The sequence below is a fragment of the Phalaenopsis equestris genome, unplaced genomic scaffold, assembly GCF_001263595.1.
Source record: "Phalaenopsis equestris unplaced genomic scaffold, ASM126359v1 Scaffold000202, whole genome shotgun sequence".
Taxonomy (NCBI): Eukaryota; Viridiplantae; Streptophyta; class Magnoliopsida; order Asparagales; family Orchidaceae; genus Phalaenopsis; species Phalaenopsis equestris.
Window position 1 is genome coordinate 540,557 of NW_018164644.1, and position 22,065 is coordinate 562,621.

Below are 22,065 nucleotides of genomic sequence, written 5' to 3' on the forward strand. Positions count from 1 at the left end.
AAATTATTTTGACTATTAAATAATTCTAATAATTTTTAGATCTTTCTTAATAAAATTGTCTACCAAAAAACTTTCCTTCAGCATTTTATGGTTGTTAAGACCGAAAATATTTAGTGCATAACAAATAAATGAAATAAAAAATTGCTGAAAAAAAATTTAGTTACAAAATTTTATTTTAATGTAATATGACGACCCTAATTTCTTAGTTCTTCAATCCTAAAAGGCTTTAATACTGCAAAAATATTAAATTTTCAATGACAAAAATAACCTGAATCGGCCGCTCACAAAAAAGGCGCAAAAACAAATATCACATACATCTAACAACCAAATTTTAATATTTACATATATAACATTTAAATCTTTAATATTACAAAAAATATCACTATAACTAATTTTTTAAAAAAATTAAATACATTTTCATGCATAGATTAGCTGGATTTTTAGTGTGATAAATATAAATATAAAAATTTAAGTGTTAGACAAGTAAATATATAAAAATCATGTAGGCTATATATAAATTTTCCCCTAAAAAACTTGTCTAAAACTGATCTATGGGATAATATTGGCCTAGATCACATCACGTTAGTATGAAACCGAGACGTGACTTCGAGTAATGGATGTATTACAAGACATGAAATCAGCTGAATAATGTAAATGCCTTCTCTTCAACCAAAAACTCTGTTAACAAATGTGTTGCAACAACAAAATCTCTCAACAGAACAGAGCAAAGCTTCATTGTTTCATCATATACTTGATCGCACTATTCTTATAGACTTCTCTTCATCAATCCGCTCCCTCCCTCCCTCACTCTCCCGTATTCCATACTAGACATCCTTCCTCTCTCCGAATTCTATACGGCCTATAATTCTTCATCGCCTTCCCCATCAAAGCCATCCCTCCAATGCTTGCAGACATCTTCCCTTCAAATTTTTCAAGCGCCGCACTGGATTTTTCCGGCAAAAGCGTCAGCGGAACACTCGGCATTGATGCGGTCGAGGACGATTCATCGCCACTATGGCGCCACCTCCTCCTCCACAACTGTACAAATTCGTCTGAATCGCCGTTGGAGGAATCATCGCCCCGTCTGAACCTCTTCGTACAAGGAGCAGTCTTGGAATGGTTATCCTGGAGACGCTTGATCCATCTGCTGCATGTTTCTGATCCTGATGTGTGATTTGGTAGAGGATTGGAGCTGGAGGCATCTGATGCCCTAACTTGTGAAGCTATATGATGATCTGCAGCCAAACTTTCTGTGCTAGAAACACTTGCTTTTCTATGTCTTGCATCAGTTGCTTCATGTGTAGAAGCAGCGTGTTCTGCTTCTCTCTTCTCAGCCATTCCAGTCTCCACTTTTGTGGTCGAAACATCCCCAGAAGAAGCAAATACAGGATTCGGATTTCTCAGATTTGAAGATGTAATGCCCTGTCAAGCCATGATTCCAATCAGATGCAGTGGCGACTTCATCAAATCAAACAAAGGTGAGTTTTTTACAAGTCACAAAGGAATTGAATATTACACTTGAGATTTGAACACTGACATAAGTTTATAAGCCTTGGATTATAAGTATGTGTTAACAGTTCAGAGTTATAAAAACTGAATCTAGAAAGTAGCACACACTTATTATCAAAATTAACGATAAAACCTTAACCCTTATATTTCATTTTTATCAAATTCTCAAAGGTTTTAAACGGATCAGTTCAGTAGTTCCAGATAAGTCCTCGGTGCCAGTTTTGTAAATAGCAATGTTTCAAGTGTTTTGTATGTAATAAAACCTTTTAAACATTGTCAAAATATTGGCAATGAAGACAAAAAGTGTTTCAATGCTTTTGGCTTTAGTCACCAACATTATAAGAGTTAACTTGTTACATTTGTTTTCATTACACAAAGTTTTCCCTATACCACAAACACATCTCAGTTTCACTGCAAGCATAATTAATGTCAGCCTCTTGAATTTTAGCAAAATTAAACTAATGAATTAAAAAAAAAAGGCAATGCAAGCTGCTGCGGCATAATGTGCTTCTGAATTGAATATTACATTTGTTTTCAAATTTGATCCAGAACTCCCACCTTTAATAATTGGAATATAAATTTTAAGCAATTGATGCAATTCATGATGTAATTAGATCTATAACAAAGCAATGATTCTATTGAAACATCTATAAATCACGTTTGGCTATAGAGGCAACTAAGCAATAAACATGTTTAAACTACAGAGAATTTTTTAACTATGATTTATAGAAATTACATACCTTTTGTGACCTGGAAAAAGATTCTCCTGCAAAAAACCAATCTTGGAATTAAGAAGCAGCAAAGTCTTAAAAATAAATAATCAGTGCAAAAATCATTCGTTGAACTAAGAAAACATGCTGAAGTTTTAAGCATTATGCATGCTGTCGAGCCTAAAACTGGATGGAACTGCTTTGTGTCAAGCCGCGAAAATCAAAAGTCAACACAAAAACAAATCCAACACATACCCGGTAGAGAACTTGACCTATGACTGGGATGGCTGTAAACTGTATCAGTATTAGTAAGAAACTCGTTATGTTCCGCAATAAGATGAGCGTCATTATCATCACAATCATTCATATCTTCATCACTTACAAATTTTTGCAAGGGTGCCGTGCTCTTCTTTTTCTTTCCATAATTTTGTTTGGTTGGAAGGGTGGATGAAGTATTTGCATAAACTTGGGTGAAAGTAGAGTCTCCCTTGGTCTGTTTTCTGAGACACTGATACTTTTCCACCTTATCTGCAACCAGTAAATACTTTACTGTACTAGAGAACTTCTGACATCTTTCTCCATAATCCACAGACTTCAAAATTTGGCAAGATTCAGGTAGACTCATATCATGTTTTGAGCAATTAGGCATGGGAGAATCACCTTTTACTTCTGAAACATGTCTTTCAGGTAAAAAAGAGTAGGGAAAATCAGCTGGACTGGACTCTCTAAGCAAATGGGTGGATCCTCCCTTTAGACTTGTCCATGAATTTCCTAAGCCTTCAGAAATAGAGGAAGTCTTGCGCTTGATTCCTGTTGTCATTGATTTAGAACTAGAGCAACAAGAACATAGGTTGTTGTTCATAGGATCCAAGTAAGTCAACCCAGAACTGAACATGCAGGCAACCATATTTGTCTTTTGATATTTGCATCCATGAATTACAGGGGAAGAAGCTCCGTCCATATCTGCAGCATTATCAGGAAGGAAGCCTTCGTAATGTTTGGCTGCAAGACAACTCCCAGGTGCTAATTCCACTAGACTGGAAGTCCCTGTAGATTCACAAAGTGACAAGTTTTCCGTCACTATTTTAACAGATACAGCACCATAAGAAGATTTTTTCTTAGAAGCCAATAAACTCTCAATTTTCCTATTGATTTCTCGCATTGGAAAGTGTTCAAAATCCGATTCTGAAATATCTAGACTTTGACAGCAACTTGATGATCCAGAATTTTTCCATTTTATAGAAGATTCGGTTAGCTGCTGAGTACTTACTTTTTCTGAAAATGTAGTTTCATCATCTATTGCCTCTACTTTTCTTCTCATTGAAGACTTTTCCACAGCTTTAAACTTTCCCTTATTAACTCCTGAAGTTTCACCTGATCTCAAAGAATATGATAATGGATCATCTTCATCAGCAAAGTTTGATTTACCCTTCGCATCAAAACTATAACTTCGACTCATATCCACTCTTACGAATTTGAACTCTTCGGACTTTATTCGATCAAGTGCCTTTGAGTGGTGTCCTTCAGATTGATGGAGTGTGTTACCTGTAAGAGCAGCAGAATGAAGCTGACAAGTTTTAGAGGATGAGCTTTTGCATGCTTGCAGCCAATGAGCCATCCACTGCCCCATGTAAGGAGTTTGGGAAGCACTAATATTTGTACCATTAACAATCCCAATACCACTACCATCACCTTGTTTACAAGTTGGCGAAGCATTGTCTGACATCATATACTTTAAAAGATGGTCAAGATTACCTCTCCGCTTTAGTGGCAACCTTCAAAGCGCAACTGCTAGATGTCATACTTAGGAAGGGATTTATTTATTGACTAAACGTCCTTAGAGCAAAAAAAAAAAAGGGAAATTTACATACGTACTACACAATTCTTATGGAATTATGTATCTAACACCTAAATTTTGATGTTTACACTTATAGGTGTTATAACCTATGCATAAAAAGGTGCATTTGAAAAGTTAGTAAAGCGGTATTTTTGATGTGTTGAAGATTTGTGTTGTGAATGTAAATATTAAAGTTTAGGTGTTAGACATGTAAATACATAAGAATTGTAGTATGTGTGTAAACAGCTCGAAAAAACAGTCACAAAAAATTTAGTAATGCTTCACATGTCATTCATGAAAGCTTCATGAAAAGGAGGCTATGAGGGAAAGAAAGAGAATCCTCAGCACTAATTCGCAAATGATAAGCTCTATATCACGAGAAATATACATCGAGCATATTTGAAAGGCTTTAAAAATGGCATTTTTACTGCAAAACAGGACGTGGAAATAACAAAATTAACACCAGTATTTTCCTGAAATACATAAGCAAGAAGATGAACATAACCATTAGCAGAGCCTTCAAAGTTACAACCAGGGCGACTACAATGCCTTCTACCCTAGCAGAAAAAGAACAAAAAGAAAAAAAAATCCTGGCCTAATCCATCAACCAATTCATTTGAGCTGGAGGCCCAACTTCATCAAATAAATATGACACACCAATTTCAACAACTCTCAATAATGATACAATCAATTCAAGAAAGAGATAAAATAGGGTACATGTTCCAATAGCAGTCAGATAATTCAAACTATCTAGCAGAAACATAAGGGAAGTTGATAGCAACAAAAGCTAAAAATATCTTGTGAAGTTCAGACATGTTAGGATAGAACCTAACTTCTTGTATGGAAGCAAGTGTTACAAGAGACCAGAATTTATATGGTTAAGCACAAAAAAAAAAAAAAAAAAAAAAAAAGGTCAAAATTCATGATAGGGAAGAGAGGGGAAACAAGTATTTACCAAGAAACTACTCAGGTGTACAAATGAAAAGGGAGCGCATAAAAATGCTTTTAGTCCAAACCAAAGTACATAATCTTACTACAAAGAAAAGCTTTAAATCTCTCAGGTCAAATGCATTGAAACACCTCTTCTTGTCTCATAGAAATCACAATAAGCAAACATGAGAGATAATACATGAAAATATCAAATCATATCATAAGATCTCCACTTGACTGCTCCTCAAAGATTCATCCTCTCTCATTTGCTCTCCCCATTTTTCTATTTCTTAGCACTAATTAGTTATAGCTAGGGCTGTCAATTTGGCTTGTTGTTCGTGAACAGCTCGTGTTCGGCTCGTTAAACAGCTCGTGTTCGGCTCGTTCGTTAAGCCTAACGAGCTAAACGAGCCGAACACGAACAACAGTTTGTTCGCCGAACACGAACTCGAAATGGCTCGATAAAAAAAAATATATATATAATTTTTTATATAACAATATATTACATATATTATTTATATAATAATATATTATATATATTTATGTCTAAATTTAAATCATAACGCCTCATGTAGCAATGTGGTTAGTGTCTTCTTTTGTATAGATTTGATCCAGGTTTGAATCCCACACATTACATCTATTTTTCTCAATTTTAGATTAACGAGCCAATTTCGAGCCGAACACGAGCCGAACACGAACACAAATATTTAAATCGAGTCGAACACGAACACACTGTTCACGAGCCGATTTCGAACACGAGCTATTTCGAACGAGCCGAACACGAGCCAAGCCTGAGCTCGCTCAAGCTCGGCTCGTTTACAACCCTAGTTATAGCCCTCAATTCCCCATATACTCTTCATGCCTCTCTCTTATATCTAATCAAAATTAACAAGGTGAAAATTCAAAATTAAATTAAATTAACAAAATCTACAATAAACTTTTGAACCAAATCTTATCTAAAAAAATTAAATAAATTTGTAAATAAACAATTTTAAATATTGTGCTTATTGTAAAAATATTATTCAACAAACTTCTGATAATTCTCTCCCATGACTACAATACTATGGTAATATATTTTGACTCTGTCATGACACAAATTATTAAACCAGGCTCTCTAATCTCCTAAAACATAGTAAGCGCGATGCAAACTTAATAATCATAAAATGTTGAAATGGTACACTTTGATAGGGAGAAATTGTGCAATATGAGATTGATCCACTTCGTCATCGCTAACAATTCTCTCATTAACATGTGCCTTCCATAGTTTTCTAACCTGATCTACAATAAATATATCATTTTCCCACCTCACCAATCTCAATGCTCTAATATGGACGACAAAATTGAAAATACAATCAAAGTTGCACCCTATAATAATATACTCACCTCTAACTTCCTGTATAGCAAACTGCGCACCTTGCAAACTTCAATGATTTCAACATATATTGAGAATTTGCATTCCGCTTGACTTAAAATACTTCTTCAGGTACAGTACATGCCTGACTTATTTCAATGTTGCAGTCACACCATGTATTTTCAATTCTACTGTCCAATCATTGTGCGAATCAAGTTAGTTTTTTCTTATTTAAATATACCAATTAAAACATAAAGAATAATGGTCCAATGTTACTCGAGGTTCATTGGTTGAGCTCCATCTACAATACCGCCAAGAATAGCGAGGGAGTTGGTGAAACCCCTTAAGTAGAATGAAGCCGAACTCTTAAACAATGAAACACCATTTGGTGCAACATATGAGTTTCATTAGAAACTCTAAAGTTAAGTGTGCTCATGTGGGAGTACTCATGGGACGGGGGAATTCATTTGAAGTTGCACCAGTAGGGAAAAATCGTGAGACTATTAGGCCAAAGCGGGCAATATTGCAATGGATGAGAGTTCTGGTTGTACCAAATGATAGGAATATATATTTGGTGGGTGATTTTGGGTTGATAAATTGACGAGGATGTAAGTTACTCAAGTGAGGGAGATTTAAGTAGAATGAAGCTGAGCTCTTAAACAATGAGATACCTTCTAGTGTAAGGGTTGGAGTTTCATCAAAAACTCCAAATTTAAGCGTGCTCGTGTGAGAGCACTCCTGGGATGAGTGACATCCAGATAAGTTGTACAAACAAGGCAAAATGTGATAATATTAGGACAAAGCAGACAATATCTTGATGACTGAGAGTCGGGTTGTTATGTCTATCTTGTTATTCGCTTTTCCAAGAAAGATTCTTATATGTGATAATATTAGGACAAAGCAGACAATATCTTGATGACTAAGAGTCGGGTTGTTATGTCTATCTTGTTATTCGCTTCTCCAAGAAAGATTCTTATATGGAAAAAGAAGAAGCTAAGAAAAATATACATGTGGGTAGGAGGGAGAAGAGTTGGCAAAGGAGGTAGGAGAACTTTTTCAAGGATGTTGATATGCAACTATGCAATGAAGAAAGAAGGTTCCATATTCTTGTGGAAGGAAAAAAATAGAATATGTGGGATCAATTAAAAAATCGATGGAAGAAGGCTTTATATTTTTGTTAAAGAGAGGAAAAATAGCATATGTTTGATCGATAGAATGAGAATCAAACTTATTATAAGAGAATATACTTTTCGAAACTTCAAATTAACAAACATTTCTTTATTAAAAAAATGAATTATAAGCTCCAACCCATACATATAAATTACCTCTCTTTATATATCATTGGTAGGGCGGTGGCCAGACGTAGAACGGGTGGGTTTTACAAGTTGATGAAGGAACTCTATTAAAAATGCATGAATGCATTAATTAGAAGACAAAAAGTTTAATTAAAACTTGCATGCCATGTACCTCTCTATGAAAGAGAGAATAAGAATGCAAAAGTTGTTATTTAGTGATATAAATAAATCACAATTAGCTTGCTATAGATAATGAATCATATGATGACATGTATGATACAAATAGTTAAATTTAAAATCTATAAATCATTACATTTGTTGGACCTATTATAATAAGTTACCAAGAGAGCACATCTAGATTTTCTCGTCCAATCTACAACATTATCATCAAGTATATTATTCCTGTTTTAGTTGTTATTGGTATAATGTTCTCTGCTCTTCAAGATTTGACAATCTCATTTAATGTGCTATTTATTTTTACAATAGAAGTCACACGGGTTGGACAGGTTATAAAGAGTTGTCCTATTGGTTGAGAAAGACATCTCCATAGATGACGTGTCATAGACATAATCAATGTGGCGTCATGGTTTCATGGCCGAGGTGGCAAACAATTATGACAATGATGAAAAAGTGACCCAGAGAACGTAGAATTGCATCTTGGGCGAATGCGGGAGACAGAATCCAAACCCGTTGTTTTTCTTCATTATTAATCCTAGAACAATATCATTTTGTATCAGAGCCCCACGAACACTAAATCATTAGGGATTTATTTTTTCTTCATTATTAATCCTAAATTTCACATAACACAATATCTCCACCAAAACCTAACCCTAAGCTTTAGGCTAGTCCTAGATCCAAACTTTCCACCATCACTGCAATCCTAAAGTGAGAAAATTTATCATGTCGTCATAAAAAAACCCTTAAACAGAGGATATTTAGTAATAAATCCTTCAATTATAGCGGGGTCTCACTGATTTTATAAGGAAGTTACTTGGGGAAGTCACTCACAACAACAATGGTGAGTACCCATATTGATGAGATTAAGAAAACTCATTCACCAAGAAGTTTTAAATGATGAAAAACCGATGTCGAGTCTATTTAACATTGAGTATATGAGAGGGCGATTTCGGTGTAAAGGTGAATTTATTGGATTTTAATGATTGCATGGATCCGAATGAATTCATTGAATGGCCTCCAGACTGTAACACAAATTTTTCAATACAAGGTTGTCCCGCTTAACAGAAGAGAGAAGCTAGTTATCATCAAGTTATAAAAAAGCATTTCCCTCGAAAATATGCATATTGCATTAATTAAAAGTATAAGAGTATTAGAGAGAAATGTTACAAAGAAATCAAAAGGAGAAGATGACCCTCCTGTACGTGTACTAAAGACAAAAAAGATAGGGAAAGCTCTAATACATGAGTGCAAAAAAAAAAAGAAAAAATTGAAGAAAGGTTTAAATGTTCTCGCCATTGGGAAATTCCTGCTCAGAGTATGGCTAGTCCACAATCACATTGGAACCCATGAACATTATTACTAGAGTTAGAGCCTTAATGACAAAAACCTTAAACTAATCAGGAGTGGGGCGTGGTGTGGGGAATGTGATGAGATCAAAGGGGTTATAAAAAGTCTCCAGGGCTGGTCAGTATCCTGGTGCTCCCGCATCGAGTTTAAAGATGTCCATATCAAGGTCCTAAAACTAGTAGCAAATATGGCACTGGTTATCCAAGAGAGGAGGTGGGGTCATGTATTCTACAATGGGGGTATATCCTCCATGTCTGTTATGTCCTTGATGCATTTCATTTTCCTTGGGTTTTTGTTCTTTGCTTTAATTGCATCATTCTTTGTCAAAGTGAAACTTGGAAAAAAGACACTTCCTAGTAGGGTTCCTTTTCTAATTGGATCCCGTTGCATCATCTACATTGGGAGGCTGTTTATGTTGTAAATATTATGAGTTGCAAGTTTGTTGGTGTGATATCTCCTATGCGACTTTGGTCATTTACTGTTTGTGAGAAGGGTCGAGGATTTAATTCTATAAGCTTTGAGCTACTTCGAAAGTTGCTACTTTGCGCCCTTCTGAAACAGAAAGGTTTATCATTTGTTTGCTTAACCATGGTTGATGGTTTGCAACATGATGGGGATGCTTTTACCTTCGAGACAGTAGGACCCAGGTTCCATATTCGTTTACTTTCACCTTATCTAGCTCAATTGCCCTCCTCGGGAGCAGCTCAGGTGTGGCATCTTGATGGACGTTAGGCCAAATTGGTGAAATGGCATGTGTGCCACTTTTGTTATTATTGTCAATTCGTAGCTCCTGGCTATCTTGCGGTGTAACACTAAGAATGTTACCACTTGGTTGCTTAGCCCCTTGACCCAACCTGTGGTGTAAAAATTTGAAGTGTCAATGCTAGGGTGATGAAAGAAGCAAAATAACGACCTGACTCTGGATGAAGAGTGAGATGCAATCCAAGAATCTATTATCACATTACAAATATATGTTCTTGGGACTTCAACACTTAATACAGAAAGATCTCTCAATAGAGAAATACACTATTGAATTTGAATAACTTGTGTTGAAATATGAGCTAGTGGAGTACAGGGAAAACACCATAGCATGGTATCCTGGAGGATTTAACATGGTGCAATTACAAACTTATTGGAACTTACATGACGTTCATAACTTAATCCTGAAAGTGGAGAGGTATCAAGTCTACACCACGATAAATTATTGCATCAGGACACCTGATGCAAACTTGCATCAGGTGTCCAATAATAAGGGACTATGTGGCAATTTGTGCCCACTGACATACACGGTTTGAGCTCGGGTTGCCACGTGGCACCCTATCATTGGACACCTGATGCAAATTTGCATCAGGTGTCTTGATACAATAAATTTTCCTACACACTTTAAAAATAGATCAACCATTAGTTTGAGTGATAAAAGTAGATCAATCATAGTGCTCAAACTTATTCTTATGAGGAGAAGTCAATATAGGAAAAAAGAAAAGATTGAATAAAACTACACCCCCAAAATATTTCCAACCAAGAAATATTTCAAGTGTCATAAATATGGGCACATTGTATTCAAATGTCTAATGATTTTATGCCCACTCCGTAAAAAAAATCATTGGGCACTTAATTAAAAATTAATAAATAATATAAGACTTTTTATTCAATAATTTAAATTAATTAATTAATCATAATTTAAGTAATTATTTTCTTCATTTCTAAATACAGTTAAATAAATATAATTTTTTTTCACAACTTTTCACTATCTATTTCACCTAATGGATAAAAAAAATGCTAGATAACTCTACAATTCCTATTCTTCCGATTATCAGACCTATGCAATTTAAAAAAAAAGTGAAAAAATGTTACAACATCTCAAATAATTTATTAGTAAGAAAGTAATAAAGAAACAAATTTTAAAACAAAACTTTATTAATAAAAACTACCATTTTTGGCATTAAAAAATAATTTAACATTAGGCACAACCGCTATTTAAATGATCGATTGCATGCCACACTGGCATGGTCAGCCTTATAGTTAGTGATTGTGTGAACAATATTTTTTTTTTCTGTTTTCTATTTTTTCCTCCTTAGTACTGACAGATGAGTAAATACAGTTTTTCTTTTTTAGTTAGCATATTGTTTTTACTTTTTTATTTTTATATGTTTGATATTCGAATGAATAGGAGTTGTAAAGTTCTCTAGCAAATTTTTTTTTTCTGTGAAAGAAATCTTTTTATTATCACTTTTTAAAATCATATCGATTATTAAATTAAATTAAATTAATTTAAATTTAAAATTATTATTCAACACGATTCAATTTAATTCAAATTAAATTAGTAAGTTAATTTTTAATTTTTAAAATTTTATTTAATTATATATAAAAATAAAGAAATAATTATTTAAATTATGATTAATTAATTTCATTAAAATTATTGATAAAAATGTCTTATATTATTTATTAATTTTAATTCACGATAAATTTATAAGTATTATATTTATTTTAACATAAATATATTGTAAATTTTTATATTTATTTCCATAATTCATTCAATTTAAATAGTAAACTTCAAAAGTTATAATGATACAAAAGTTTTGATGCGCAAAAAAAAAATGGATTGCATGATAGGCCACTTCGGCGTGCATTTGTCCGTTAAACGAATGACTGTGTTGGCTTTTAATTTTTTTTTATATTACTAAATTCGGTAATTTATATTCATAATGGGATGCTTCCTAAAATTTTACCAAACCTAAGTATTCAAGGAATGTACCTTAGTGTGAATTAGACTGAAAAATGATCAATTTTCTGCATGTTCATTTGAAAAGCTCAAACTTATAGCAGATGGTCCATTTAGTTGTCAAGAAGATAAACGAAAATGCTCGTAAAATTGATCTATATTGATGATTTGTTGTCATACTGTAAGAATTCTACTGCAACTGGAGATGAACATAGGGTCTATGTCACCGGAGGAGAATGATGTGGGATCGTTCCGAGATACGCAAAACCGCATCATGGGCAAATGAGGGAGACATGATCACATCACACTATTGTAGTGAAACAATTCTCACATTTTTTCCCGCTCCAGCCCTTGTGAGCCCCAAGTTTATATTATTAGAAATATAATTAGAATTGTTTTATTTGAAAGCTATTTATATGTTTGATCATTGACTTGCTTTGGGGTGACTTTTGTCTTGATTTATATATTTGGAGATTATATTCTTTGATTTTCTATCCTAAGGAGTGTTATATCCTCTTTCTTTTGCAAGTGGGTGGCATGGCCTGCCTATAGCTTGTTTAGACACATGCGGTGAATCTTGATCAACAACTGTGCCCATCAGAACCACCATTTCGTGGTTCTCTCAATTTTTTTTTTTTCAGCTGGGATAGCTGTCAATCTTTCTCTATCACCTCCCAAACTCTGTTCCACAATCACTTCCCCGCTTAACTCAATAATTAAACACCTTCTAATAAGCCTAGAACATCGGCAGACAGTCTTGTCAAAACATAATGTTCTATCAATAGCATGATCCATTCAATTCAAGATTAATAGTCATACAAGTCGGCGAATTTGACAAATGATCATAGATGGCAGGCAAATTCATTCTATCAATAGCATGATCAATTCAATTCAAGATTAATAGTCATAGAATTTGACAAATGATCATAGATGGCAGGCAAATTCTGGGCCTATTGGTGTCCCTTGGAGGGCTGGCTCAATACTCATGCTTATTCACTTTAACATGGCATAGAAGTTTTCCTCCTCAATGATATGTAGACAGAAGAAAAACAAAAATAAAAGAAAATTGTAAATATGTCAAGAGAAAACTAGATCACCAGCACCAAAAATCAACCTTATCAAAGCTAAACATAATCTCTGTACAGTCCAAGTAAAGCTGGGAACCAACCCATCCCACTCTCCACGAAATCTAAAACATAGAGACGAAGCAACAGGAGAAAAGCAAGCAGCCAACAAATCCCACCAGCCAAGAGATCCAAAACATCGAGGAAGCACCAGAGAACAATAATTCCAATTCCAATCACCCACTACTTTAAAAAAAAAAAATAACAAACCCAAATCAGCGCCAAAACCCTAGCTCCACGAGAACAAAGAGAAATCAAATCCCAAATGCGAAGAACTCAAAATTCCAATTTCACATTACCTCCGAAATGCATCTGGCACTGCCTTCTCCACCACCGATAGCGATGAAAGAAGAAGCGGCCTCCTACCCTCGTACAAGAGCAGCAGCAAATGGCCCACGATTCCTCAACAAAGCCAGCGGTTTTCTTCCTCTCAGTAGTTGTAGAAGATGATTAACAAAAAAGAAAAAAAAAAGCAGCTGCCTACGCAGCGCTTTGTGAACCACGTAAATAATGCTGCGCTGGCTACAAGTACTGCATGAAGCAGCTGCAGTGGAGACAATGGAAGGCTTCATGGTCTGCGTGGAGAAGCAGCTTTATTTCAATCCGGATCTTATTTTAATCGATTTCTTGGGCCGCGAATCCTGGATCGCTGCGAGGTGCGGGGCCCGGGAAAAAGATATTCTGCACTTTTTCGGATGGATTGTACCGTGTTTCATTTGATAAATTTGACCTGAGGGGACATAATAATATAAATTAGAGACTTGTGCGCTGTCCCAACACTCGGTTTTTACATATTTCACCTCTAAATCTTTATATTTGCAGAGTAAGCACATCGGATGATCACTCCGTTCCCAGCTCCATATTTTTCCGGCGCATATTCTACTTCACCGGGATGCAGCAGATCTCGCACGACGAGCGGCAAGCAGGAAGACGGGAGGCCGAAAAGCAGGACAAGCGTAGTTTTTTCTTACATTCCAAAATTATATATTTTTTTATCTTCTTAAAATTATTGAGGGTCGATAAAAGACTCCACTTATCCGATCAGATGCAGTCACCTGAGTCAAAGCTAAAAGTTATTCGAATGAAGATGCCCGAGACAAAGCTGAAGACGGATCGAGCCAGGAGAAGAGAAAAAGGACGAGTAATTGATTCGAGTACGAGCCAATCAGATTAAACAAGATAAATAAGCAAGCGAGTCAACAACTACAAGAAAGCTGACCAAAGACAACAATTTACCTTCTGATAGGTCCATTCAGAGAAAATATTTAGTTCCTCAATAACACCAGTCATCCCATAAACGGAATCGAGTCTCCTTGTCGATCGGACGTTAATCGTCGCCATCAGTAAAATTCAGATGATTTTTTCGATTGGATGTTTTCTCATCGCTATTGATTTTGAAAAATTTTTAACCATCATATGTAGTACGTCGCTGTCAGTTTTCACAAATTTTTACTGATTGGATGTCTTCTCATCGCTATTGATTTTGAAAAATTTTTAACCATCATATGTAGTACGTCGCTGTCAGTTTTCACAAATTTTACTGATTGGATGTCATGCATCATTGTCAGTTGAGACGCTTGGGTGAAACCCTCTTTGGCCGGTCATTTCACGTTCGTTGAATGTTAGTCAGATTCTGATGATTCATTGCATAAACTTCTCAAGTTCCCTAAGTGTCGGCTAGACCTGAGAATGCACACGTAATAAGAAAAAAAATTTAATGATTTTTATGAACTCGATAATAAAATACATAGTTTGAATGATAGCATATTCACATTGTCGAGCCTGGCGTTGGTCAAAATATTGGGCTTGATTCCCACGATGATATGCTCGATTGGTCCCTTTTGAATCTTCAGGGCAAGTTCGAGCTGAGCGATGAGGATTGTATCTTGGCTCCCAATTCTCTTCATGATCGATTCTCTTTGGTGAATGTGATTAACTCGCTCAATTTTGATTGATGTTAGATAGTTGTATTCTTCTGTTGATATGTGTCTATTGGCCAATTGCAACAACTCAGCTAGTGACCTCGGTCTCTACAAACTCAAAACATGTCAGAAAGGTCCTCCATTCAACCCTATCGCTCGACTGCTCTTTAGCTCGGTCTGTTGAGGTTGTTTGGTCTCGACTTGGTAAGGTTGGTTTGGTCAGTTAGCTAAGCCAGTTTTGTCGATCAATTGATCTTGATTGGCTTCGGGTCAACAACATTGATTCAATTGGTTAGGTTTTGCTAATAAGTTGATCTATTTTGGTTGTCAACCCTAGATCCTAAGATGATGAGCTTCTATCGGTGGAGCGAGACTAGACTATTGGGTAGATGGTGAATCACTGTAACTCAATAGGTATCTCATTCCTCAATGAGAAGAGCCTGTGAGATGACTCTAAAAGTGGTGTATTGTCAATTCTTCATAAGGGCCAACTCATAACGCTCATTCATCATAAAAATCTATTTCTTCTAGCTCAAAATGGGTCAAGTTCTGGCGATGGTTCCTTATTTGTGATAAGATTTGTAGTGGGTAGAGCACCAATCACCACAACAGTTACCCCTACAAAGGTTACGGCAATATCCGCTCAATATGTCCAGCATAAGGTGTGATTCATCAATGACAATGACCAAATCAAGCGATCGAGACATAGGAGGTGTCAAACTTGAGCTAGGCTTTACCTAAGCAAAACCAACCGTAGGCATTCTTAAAAAACCAATATATCAATTATCACTAGGGGTGTAAACGAGCTGAATACGAGCTGAGCCCAAGTTCGCTCGTGTTTGGCTCATTTACACCCCTACATATCACAACGAAAGCTATAGATAAACAAAAGATCTGATCATTTGAAATAGATAACAGGTCTATCTGAAGAAGGATCCCACACGTGTGTGTGTGTGTGTGTGTGTGTGTGTGTGTGTGTGTGTGTGTGTGTGCCGCATTACTTGTCCAGTTGGTCGGCAGGGTCACTATAAGTCTCCTCTGGCAAGGGTTCGATCCCTACCGTGGTGCGTGGGGGGTCGAATTATAGGCACATGACACAGGCTCTCATCATGGGGCCGGATTGCGCATGGGAAATCGATATTTGGGCTTCTCCCAAATATCAATTTTCTATATATATATATCACCATGTAAAAGTTTAAATGATTGTATTTTTGATGTGATATGAAGGTTGTATAAGTTTAAAAAAAGTGAAGTTTAGGTATTAAACATGTAAATACATGGGAATTGCGCTATATTATAGTTAATTATAATATTTTAGCTAAACCATCTGTTCTCTTTGTGAAGTATTTTAGTTTTGGGCAATTTACGTATATTGCACACAATTCTTATGTATTTACATATATCACACCTTAACATTCATATTTACATATACCATTCTTTCGTGCTTTAAAATTATGCATGAAATGGAATATTTTATTTTTAAAAAATAGTAATAGTGCTATTTTTTATATGATATTAAAGCTTTGAGTGTTATGTGTGGAAATATGAATGTTTAGATGTGAGATGTAAATACATAAGAATTGTGTCCTCTGTATGTAAATGTCCCTTTAGTGTTTAGATTAGTTATTGTGGCATTCAATTATGAATTTGTTTGAGTTAGGAGGCTTTATTGATTCACAATTTATTATTTATTTATTTTTCCAGATTATTGTTCTAGAAAATGGGAAGGTGGTAGAACAAGGACCCCATGAAGTTCTTCTATCAAGAGCTGGAAGATACGCCCAGTTATGGTCGCAGCAGAACAGCACTGATGCTATTGATTCTGCTGTTAAAGTCGGAGCTTGAATCTATTTCTACTTACAATTTTTTATGGCTTGCTCGGAGAATTGGGGAAGCTCTCTTATTATAGTGAAGTTTTTGTATTATGTAAAATATTTTTGCAGTTAACACCATTTATTCGCTTGTTATATTAATTGATAAATTTGATTTTTGCAGTTAACACCATGAATGTGTAGGCATTATTTTGAATATGATTAAATTTTGATTTTCTTACTTGGTCCTCTTTGTGGGCAAGTGTATTAGTCAACCTGAACATAAACAAATCCCCAAAGAATGCATTTATCTTATTTTATTGTGATAGTTACATGCACAATACATCATGTTGAGCTTAAAACTTTTAACAGTAATTACAAGATAAATTCAATGCAAAATCTTAGAAGGAAAGCCACAAATATCACAAAGATTTTGTTGAATAGTAGAATTAACATCTTTAGAGAAATAAATAGCCAATTTAGAGAAATTGACCACTAAATTAGAGGCAAGACTAAAATTATTCAAAATGTTAGTCAAATGAAAAATAACAGAACGATTAACATTGTGAAATATCACAATATCATCAACATAAATAAGAAGATCCACTTTATTAAAATTATGTTGCATAAAAAAAGAAGGCATCCAACATAGAAGAAAGAGCATCCATAACTAAGATAAATAAATAACGTAAGAGAGGAAAATCTTGCCGCAAACCCAAAGAATAAATAAAATAACAATTTATTTCTCCATTATTTATAACAGAAAAATAAACATCAGTAGTACAAGCTTTAATCCAATGAATAAAAGTCTTAGGGAACCTCAATTTAACCAAACTATCATAGAGAAAACCTCTATTAACCATATCAAAAGTCTTTTTAAGGTCAATTTTGGACAAAATCTTTTACCAAAACTATAAGAATTAAATCATATAAAAGCTTATTAACCAGAATAACATTATTAGTAATATCTTTACCATTAATAAATACGGCTTGAGCAGGATTAATAATATTAGAAAAAATAGGTTTAATTTTGTCCACCAAACGTTTGCCAATAACTTTATGCAAGGTATTATAAAGAGATATAGAACGAAACCATCAAAAGTTTGAGCACCTTGCGTATAGGAATCAAATTAATATAAGTATGTTTTATTCTGTTAGAAAGATTGCCAGAAATAAAAAAAATATTTGAAGCATGAATTCAATCATCACCAATAATATCCTAAAGAACTTTGAAAATTTTGGAAGAAAAAACCATCAAGGCCAGGAGATTTGCTATTACCAATAGAATAAAAAATATTTTTAATCTCCTCATGAAAAAACTCCATATCTAAATCCTTTATATTAGAAGAAAAAATAGAATTGCTATATGAATCACTATCAAAAACCACATAAGAAATATCAACATGATTATTAAGAAGAATTTCTTTAATAAGATTAGAATTATTTCTAATTTTAAACTTTTGATAAAAAAAATTTAATATCATCTTTATCCTTAGTTAACCAATCACATTTCGCTCTTTGCTTTAATTATTTATAAGTATAAGAAAAACCATAACAAAGATTCTTTTAGACAATAGAAGCTTGATTAAGCAAATCTTTGCAAAGATAACTAGTATCTAACAGGGGCAGACCCAGATAGGGTCAAATTCAAAATTTTTACTTATTTTATCTTCAATTTATAATTGAGCATAATTCTTTTTATAAGGAAATTAAAATATAAGGAAATTTTTCATTCAGACCATACAATTCTTTGTATTTGCGAGTCTAACACCAAAACCTTCTTATTTATATTTATAGCACCCGAAATTTTAACATCACTTAAAAAATTAAATTCGACTATTATTAATTTTTTCATGCGTAGATTTATGACACCTTATAAATATAAAGATCAAACTTTAAATGTTAGACATGTAAATACATTGTTGCATGTATGCAAATTCCCCTAGAGATTATTCTAGTCATTTATAAGTAACTAAACTGATTGAAATATTTAGGCCTACTGGGGATATATTTATTTTTACATTTATTTTTAAAAATACAGTTATTTAATATAATTTCTCCTAATTTATTTGTTATTTTTTAAAGCAAATCTGCATATATTCAAAAATTAAATTAATTTTTTAAGTATTTTGAGTATACTTTTTAGAATTTGATTTTTTTTTTTAAATATCAAATATATTTTTCTTTTGATTTTTTTGAGCTGTATTTAATATATTTTTTAGGTTGTTTGAACCAAGATGAAATGGATCTGTAGAGGAACCAGCCCATTTGGCATCATTTTTATTTCTATTTTTGTTTTAATATTTTTTTTTCTAAAATATGTTGAGTTAGAATATTTTTTACAAGTTATGCAGTCATATTTTTAAAAATATTCAAAACACGTTTATAAATTACCAACCAATTTTATCATTTGACACGAATCTCGAGACATTTTTAAAAAATAAAAATATTCTTTGAAAATAATCCAATGCTCTAATTTCAACAAGTTTATAGTCAAACTAAATGTTTCAACAATATGAACTCAATGATATCAAAATTGGTCAAATTTAAGTCCAATCAAACCTAGATTAAACCATCGAACCACATTTAGAGGTTTCCGGAAGCTAGTTGAATGGTTAAATAAACTCCAAATTTGATGTACATATAGTCACATCGTGCATCTCAACAAAAGAAACCCAACGAGCCATATTTTTAAATTTTAAGCTCATTGGCGTCCTCAAATTAAAAAAAAAATCCCTTATGATCAACGGGAATCAACGCGGTTCGTTTGCTCAGGTGTAGGGTTGTCAAAAAGGTTAGTCGTTTGTGAAGAACTCGTGCTCAGTTTGCTAAATATCACATGTTGGATTCGTTTGTTCGGGTGTAGGGCTGTCAAAAAGGCTAGTTGTTTGTGAAGAAATCGTGCTCAGTTCGCTCACTAGCTCATGTTGGATTCGTGCGTTAAGCAAACAAGCCGAACACGAATAATTTTTTTGCACTCTATATATAAACAAACCAAACACTAACAAAGATTTGTTCATTCATGTTAGGCTTGTTTTGATACATATATATATAAAGAATTGCCGATGGCTATTATCCGAGCCCTCAACCACCCTCATGTGCCTAACTATTTGAGAATCGCCCTTACTACCGGCAAACTGGCCAGAGGGAGATTCGAACCCGTGACCTGAAGGGATTTACGACCTTCAAAGAGGTTGTTGTACCAACAAGTCTCAGGTGACAGTGTGTATATATATATATATATATATATATATATAAATATAATTCAAGTGTAATATTTTAAAATAATTTAATTGACTACGAGACTACAAAGATTTATAATCAATTAAAATAATTAATTAACAATAGAATTAAAATATATTAAATTCTATTTAAATGAATGTTTTAATACAAATAAAAAGATTTAAATCTCGCCTTACCTTTAACATCTTACGGGTATGTGACTAAGGTCTTAAAAATAACTCATTGCGACTGTGTGACTGAGGATGTCAAAATGACCAGGTGATTTATAATCAATTAAAAAATAGAATAAAAAAAAATTAAATTATATTTAAATGAATATTTTATATAAACAACATGCTTTAAATCTCGCCCATACCCTTAATATATTGACTGTGTGACTAGGGATGTCAAAATGACCAGGTGTTGACGAATAGCTCGTGTTCAGCTAGCTAAGCAAATGAGTCAAACACGAAAAATTTTTTTGGCCCCAGTATATAAATGAACTAAGAACAAACAATGTTATTTCTTAATGAGTTGAACACAAGCCAAGCTTGAGAACATGATCTGAGCCTGAGTTGGCTCGTTTACTACCCTATTCGAGTGGTTATGGAGTTATCGTTGAATGACCAAAATGCCCCTCCCCTAGGGCCCTATAAATATACCCCATCTATTTACTTGAAAGGGGAAGAAAGAAAAAAGAAGCATAATTTTATTGTTGTGTTGGACTGAAGGCCTAGCGAAAACTTCTGGTCTTCATAGCCACCAACCATTGTTGACCTTCATCGGTTGACCGCCGCTAACCATCATAGACTGCCTCATGCTCGCTGTTGTCGGTGGACTCCGTTAAGTAAGAAAGTATTTTGTTAAGTAATGGAATATCATGTAAAGTAACAATGTATCCTAAATATTGCACAACAACGTAAATCAAAGATAATGTATTAAGGACCCGACAATAACTCTCGGTAGCAACTTCTCTTGAGTGTTGTATTTAGAAAACAATGAATTTTTTTTATATACTACATACATATAAACATTGTACTTGGTGTAACATTGTAACATGTTCCCAGTTGTGAGATAAAAGTTTGTTTTTGTATTTGTAAACTTATAGTGAATTATTTTGACTGGCTAAGCACCGTGATTTTCTTATCTGAGTTTTCAACGTAAAAAGTTCTAGTTTCTTATCTTATTACTTTCTCAGTATTTATGTGTCTGTGTTAAATTTTTGTACAACACTGAGATATTAAATTTTACGATCGCAAATTTTCATCATACAATAGTTTGACCCCCTTTGTGAAAATTGAAGTCCTGTTGATAGAAGTTTGCACTTCATTGATGGCTACAAGTGCAATACATGCACTTTTCGTTCTAATACTCATCATTCCAAAGTGCAATCCTAAAGTCCGGGATACACATCATCCTTATGGTGAATAAACTTCCTTAACCACACTAGAAGATCATATACAAAGAATGGAAGAGTCTCAAAATGACATTCTCCATCTTTTACGCAAAGCTCAACAACCGACGGTTATGCATACTGGAGGAGCACATCTACCTTGAAATCCATCGTATAGGGGTGCAAATTTGGCAACCCTCCGCGCACTGAAGTTCCTCTTCAGGAAGCTTAACTCCTATATACTAGTAGCTCTACACATCCACCTCGCATCATTAAGCTTGACAACAAACTGATACATCAAAATAATGTGTTATTTTAAGTATACATTTTATGCTTATTTTTTGTGATATTGCACTTTAAAGAAAGACATTTTTATGTTTTTGGTGCAGATATATCAATTTTAGGAATTTCGAGCAAAAATAACAAAAAGAATGATTGAAGCCAAATTTTGTGGATTTGGAGTTTGAAGCGCCAGATTTGGCGCCTGAAGCATCACTTTACAGAGAGCTACCACGCGAAGCGTCATTTTACAGAGAGCTAGCGCCTGAAGCGCCAGAACCCAAAACTGCGCAGACATAAGCAACTTGGCGTCTGAAGAGCCAGAATTAGCGCCTGAGGCGCCAGAGATGACTTTTTTATGAATTAAGACGGTTCATGACGAATTTTGCGTGAATTTTGAAGGGTCTACGTGTTTCAAATGCATTATGGAGTGATT

General features: G+C 34.2%; 1 protein-coding gene across 1 annotated transcript; it reads right to left on the bottom strand.

Moving 5' to 3' along the window:
* Positions 1-804: 804 nt before the first annotated feature.
* Positions 805-13,895, bottom strand: LOC110022698. The gene is made up of 5 exons (XM_020721772.1): positions 13,803-13,895; positions 13,302-13,732; positions 2,475-3,764; positions 2,250-2,275; positions 805-1,422 (listed from the first exon to the last, which is right to left on the bottom strand). The coding sequence occupies exons 2-5, from the start codon at positions 13,312-13,314 to the stop codon at positions 805-807; spliced, it is 1,947 nt and encodes a 648-aa protein (XP_020577431.1). The 5' UTR covers positions 13,315-13,732; positions 13,803-13,895.
* Between the last annotated feature and the right edge of the window lie 8,170 nt (positions 13,896-22,065).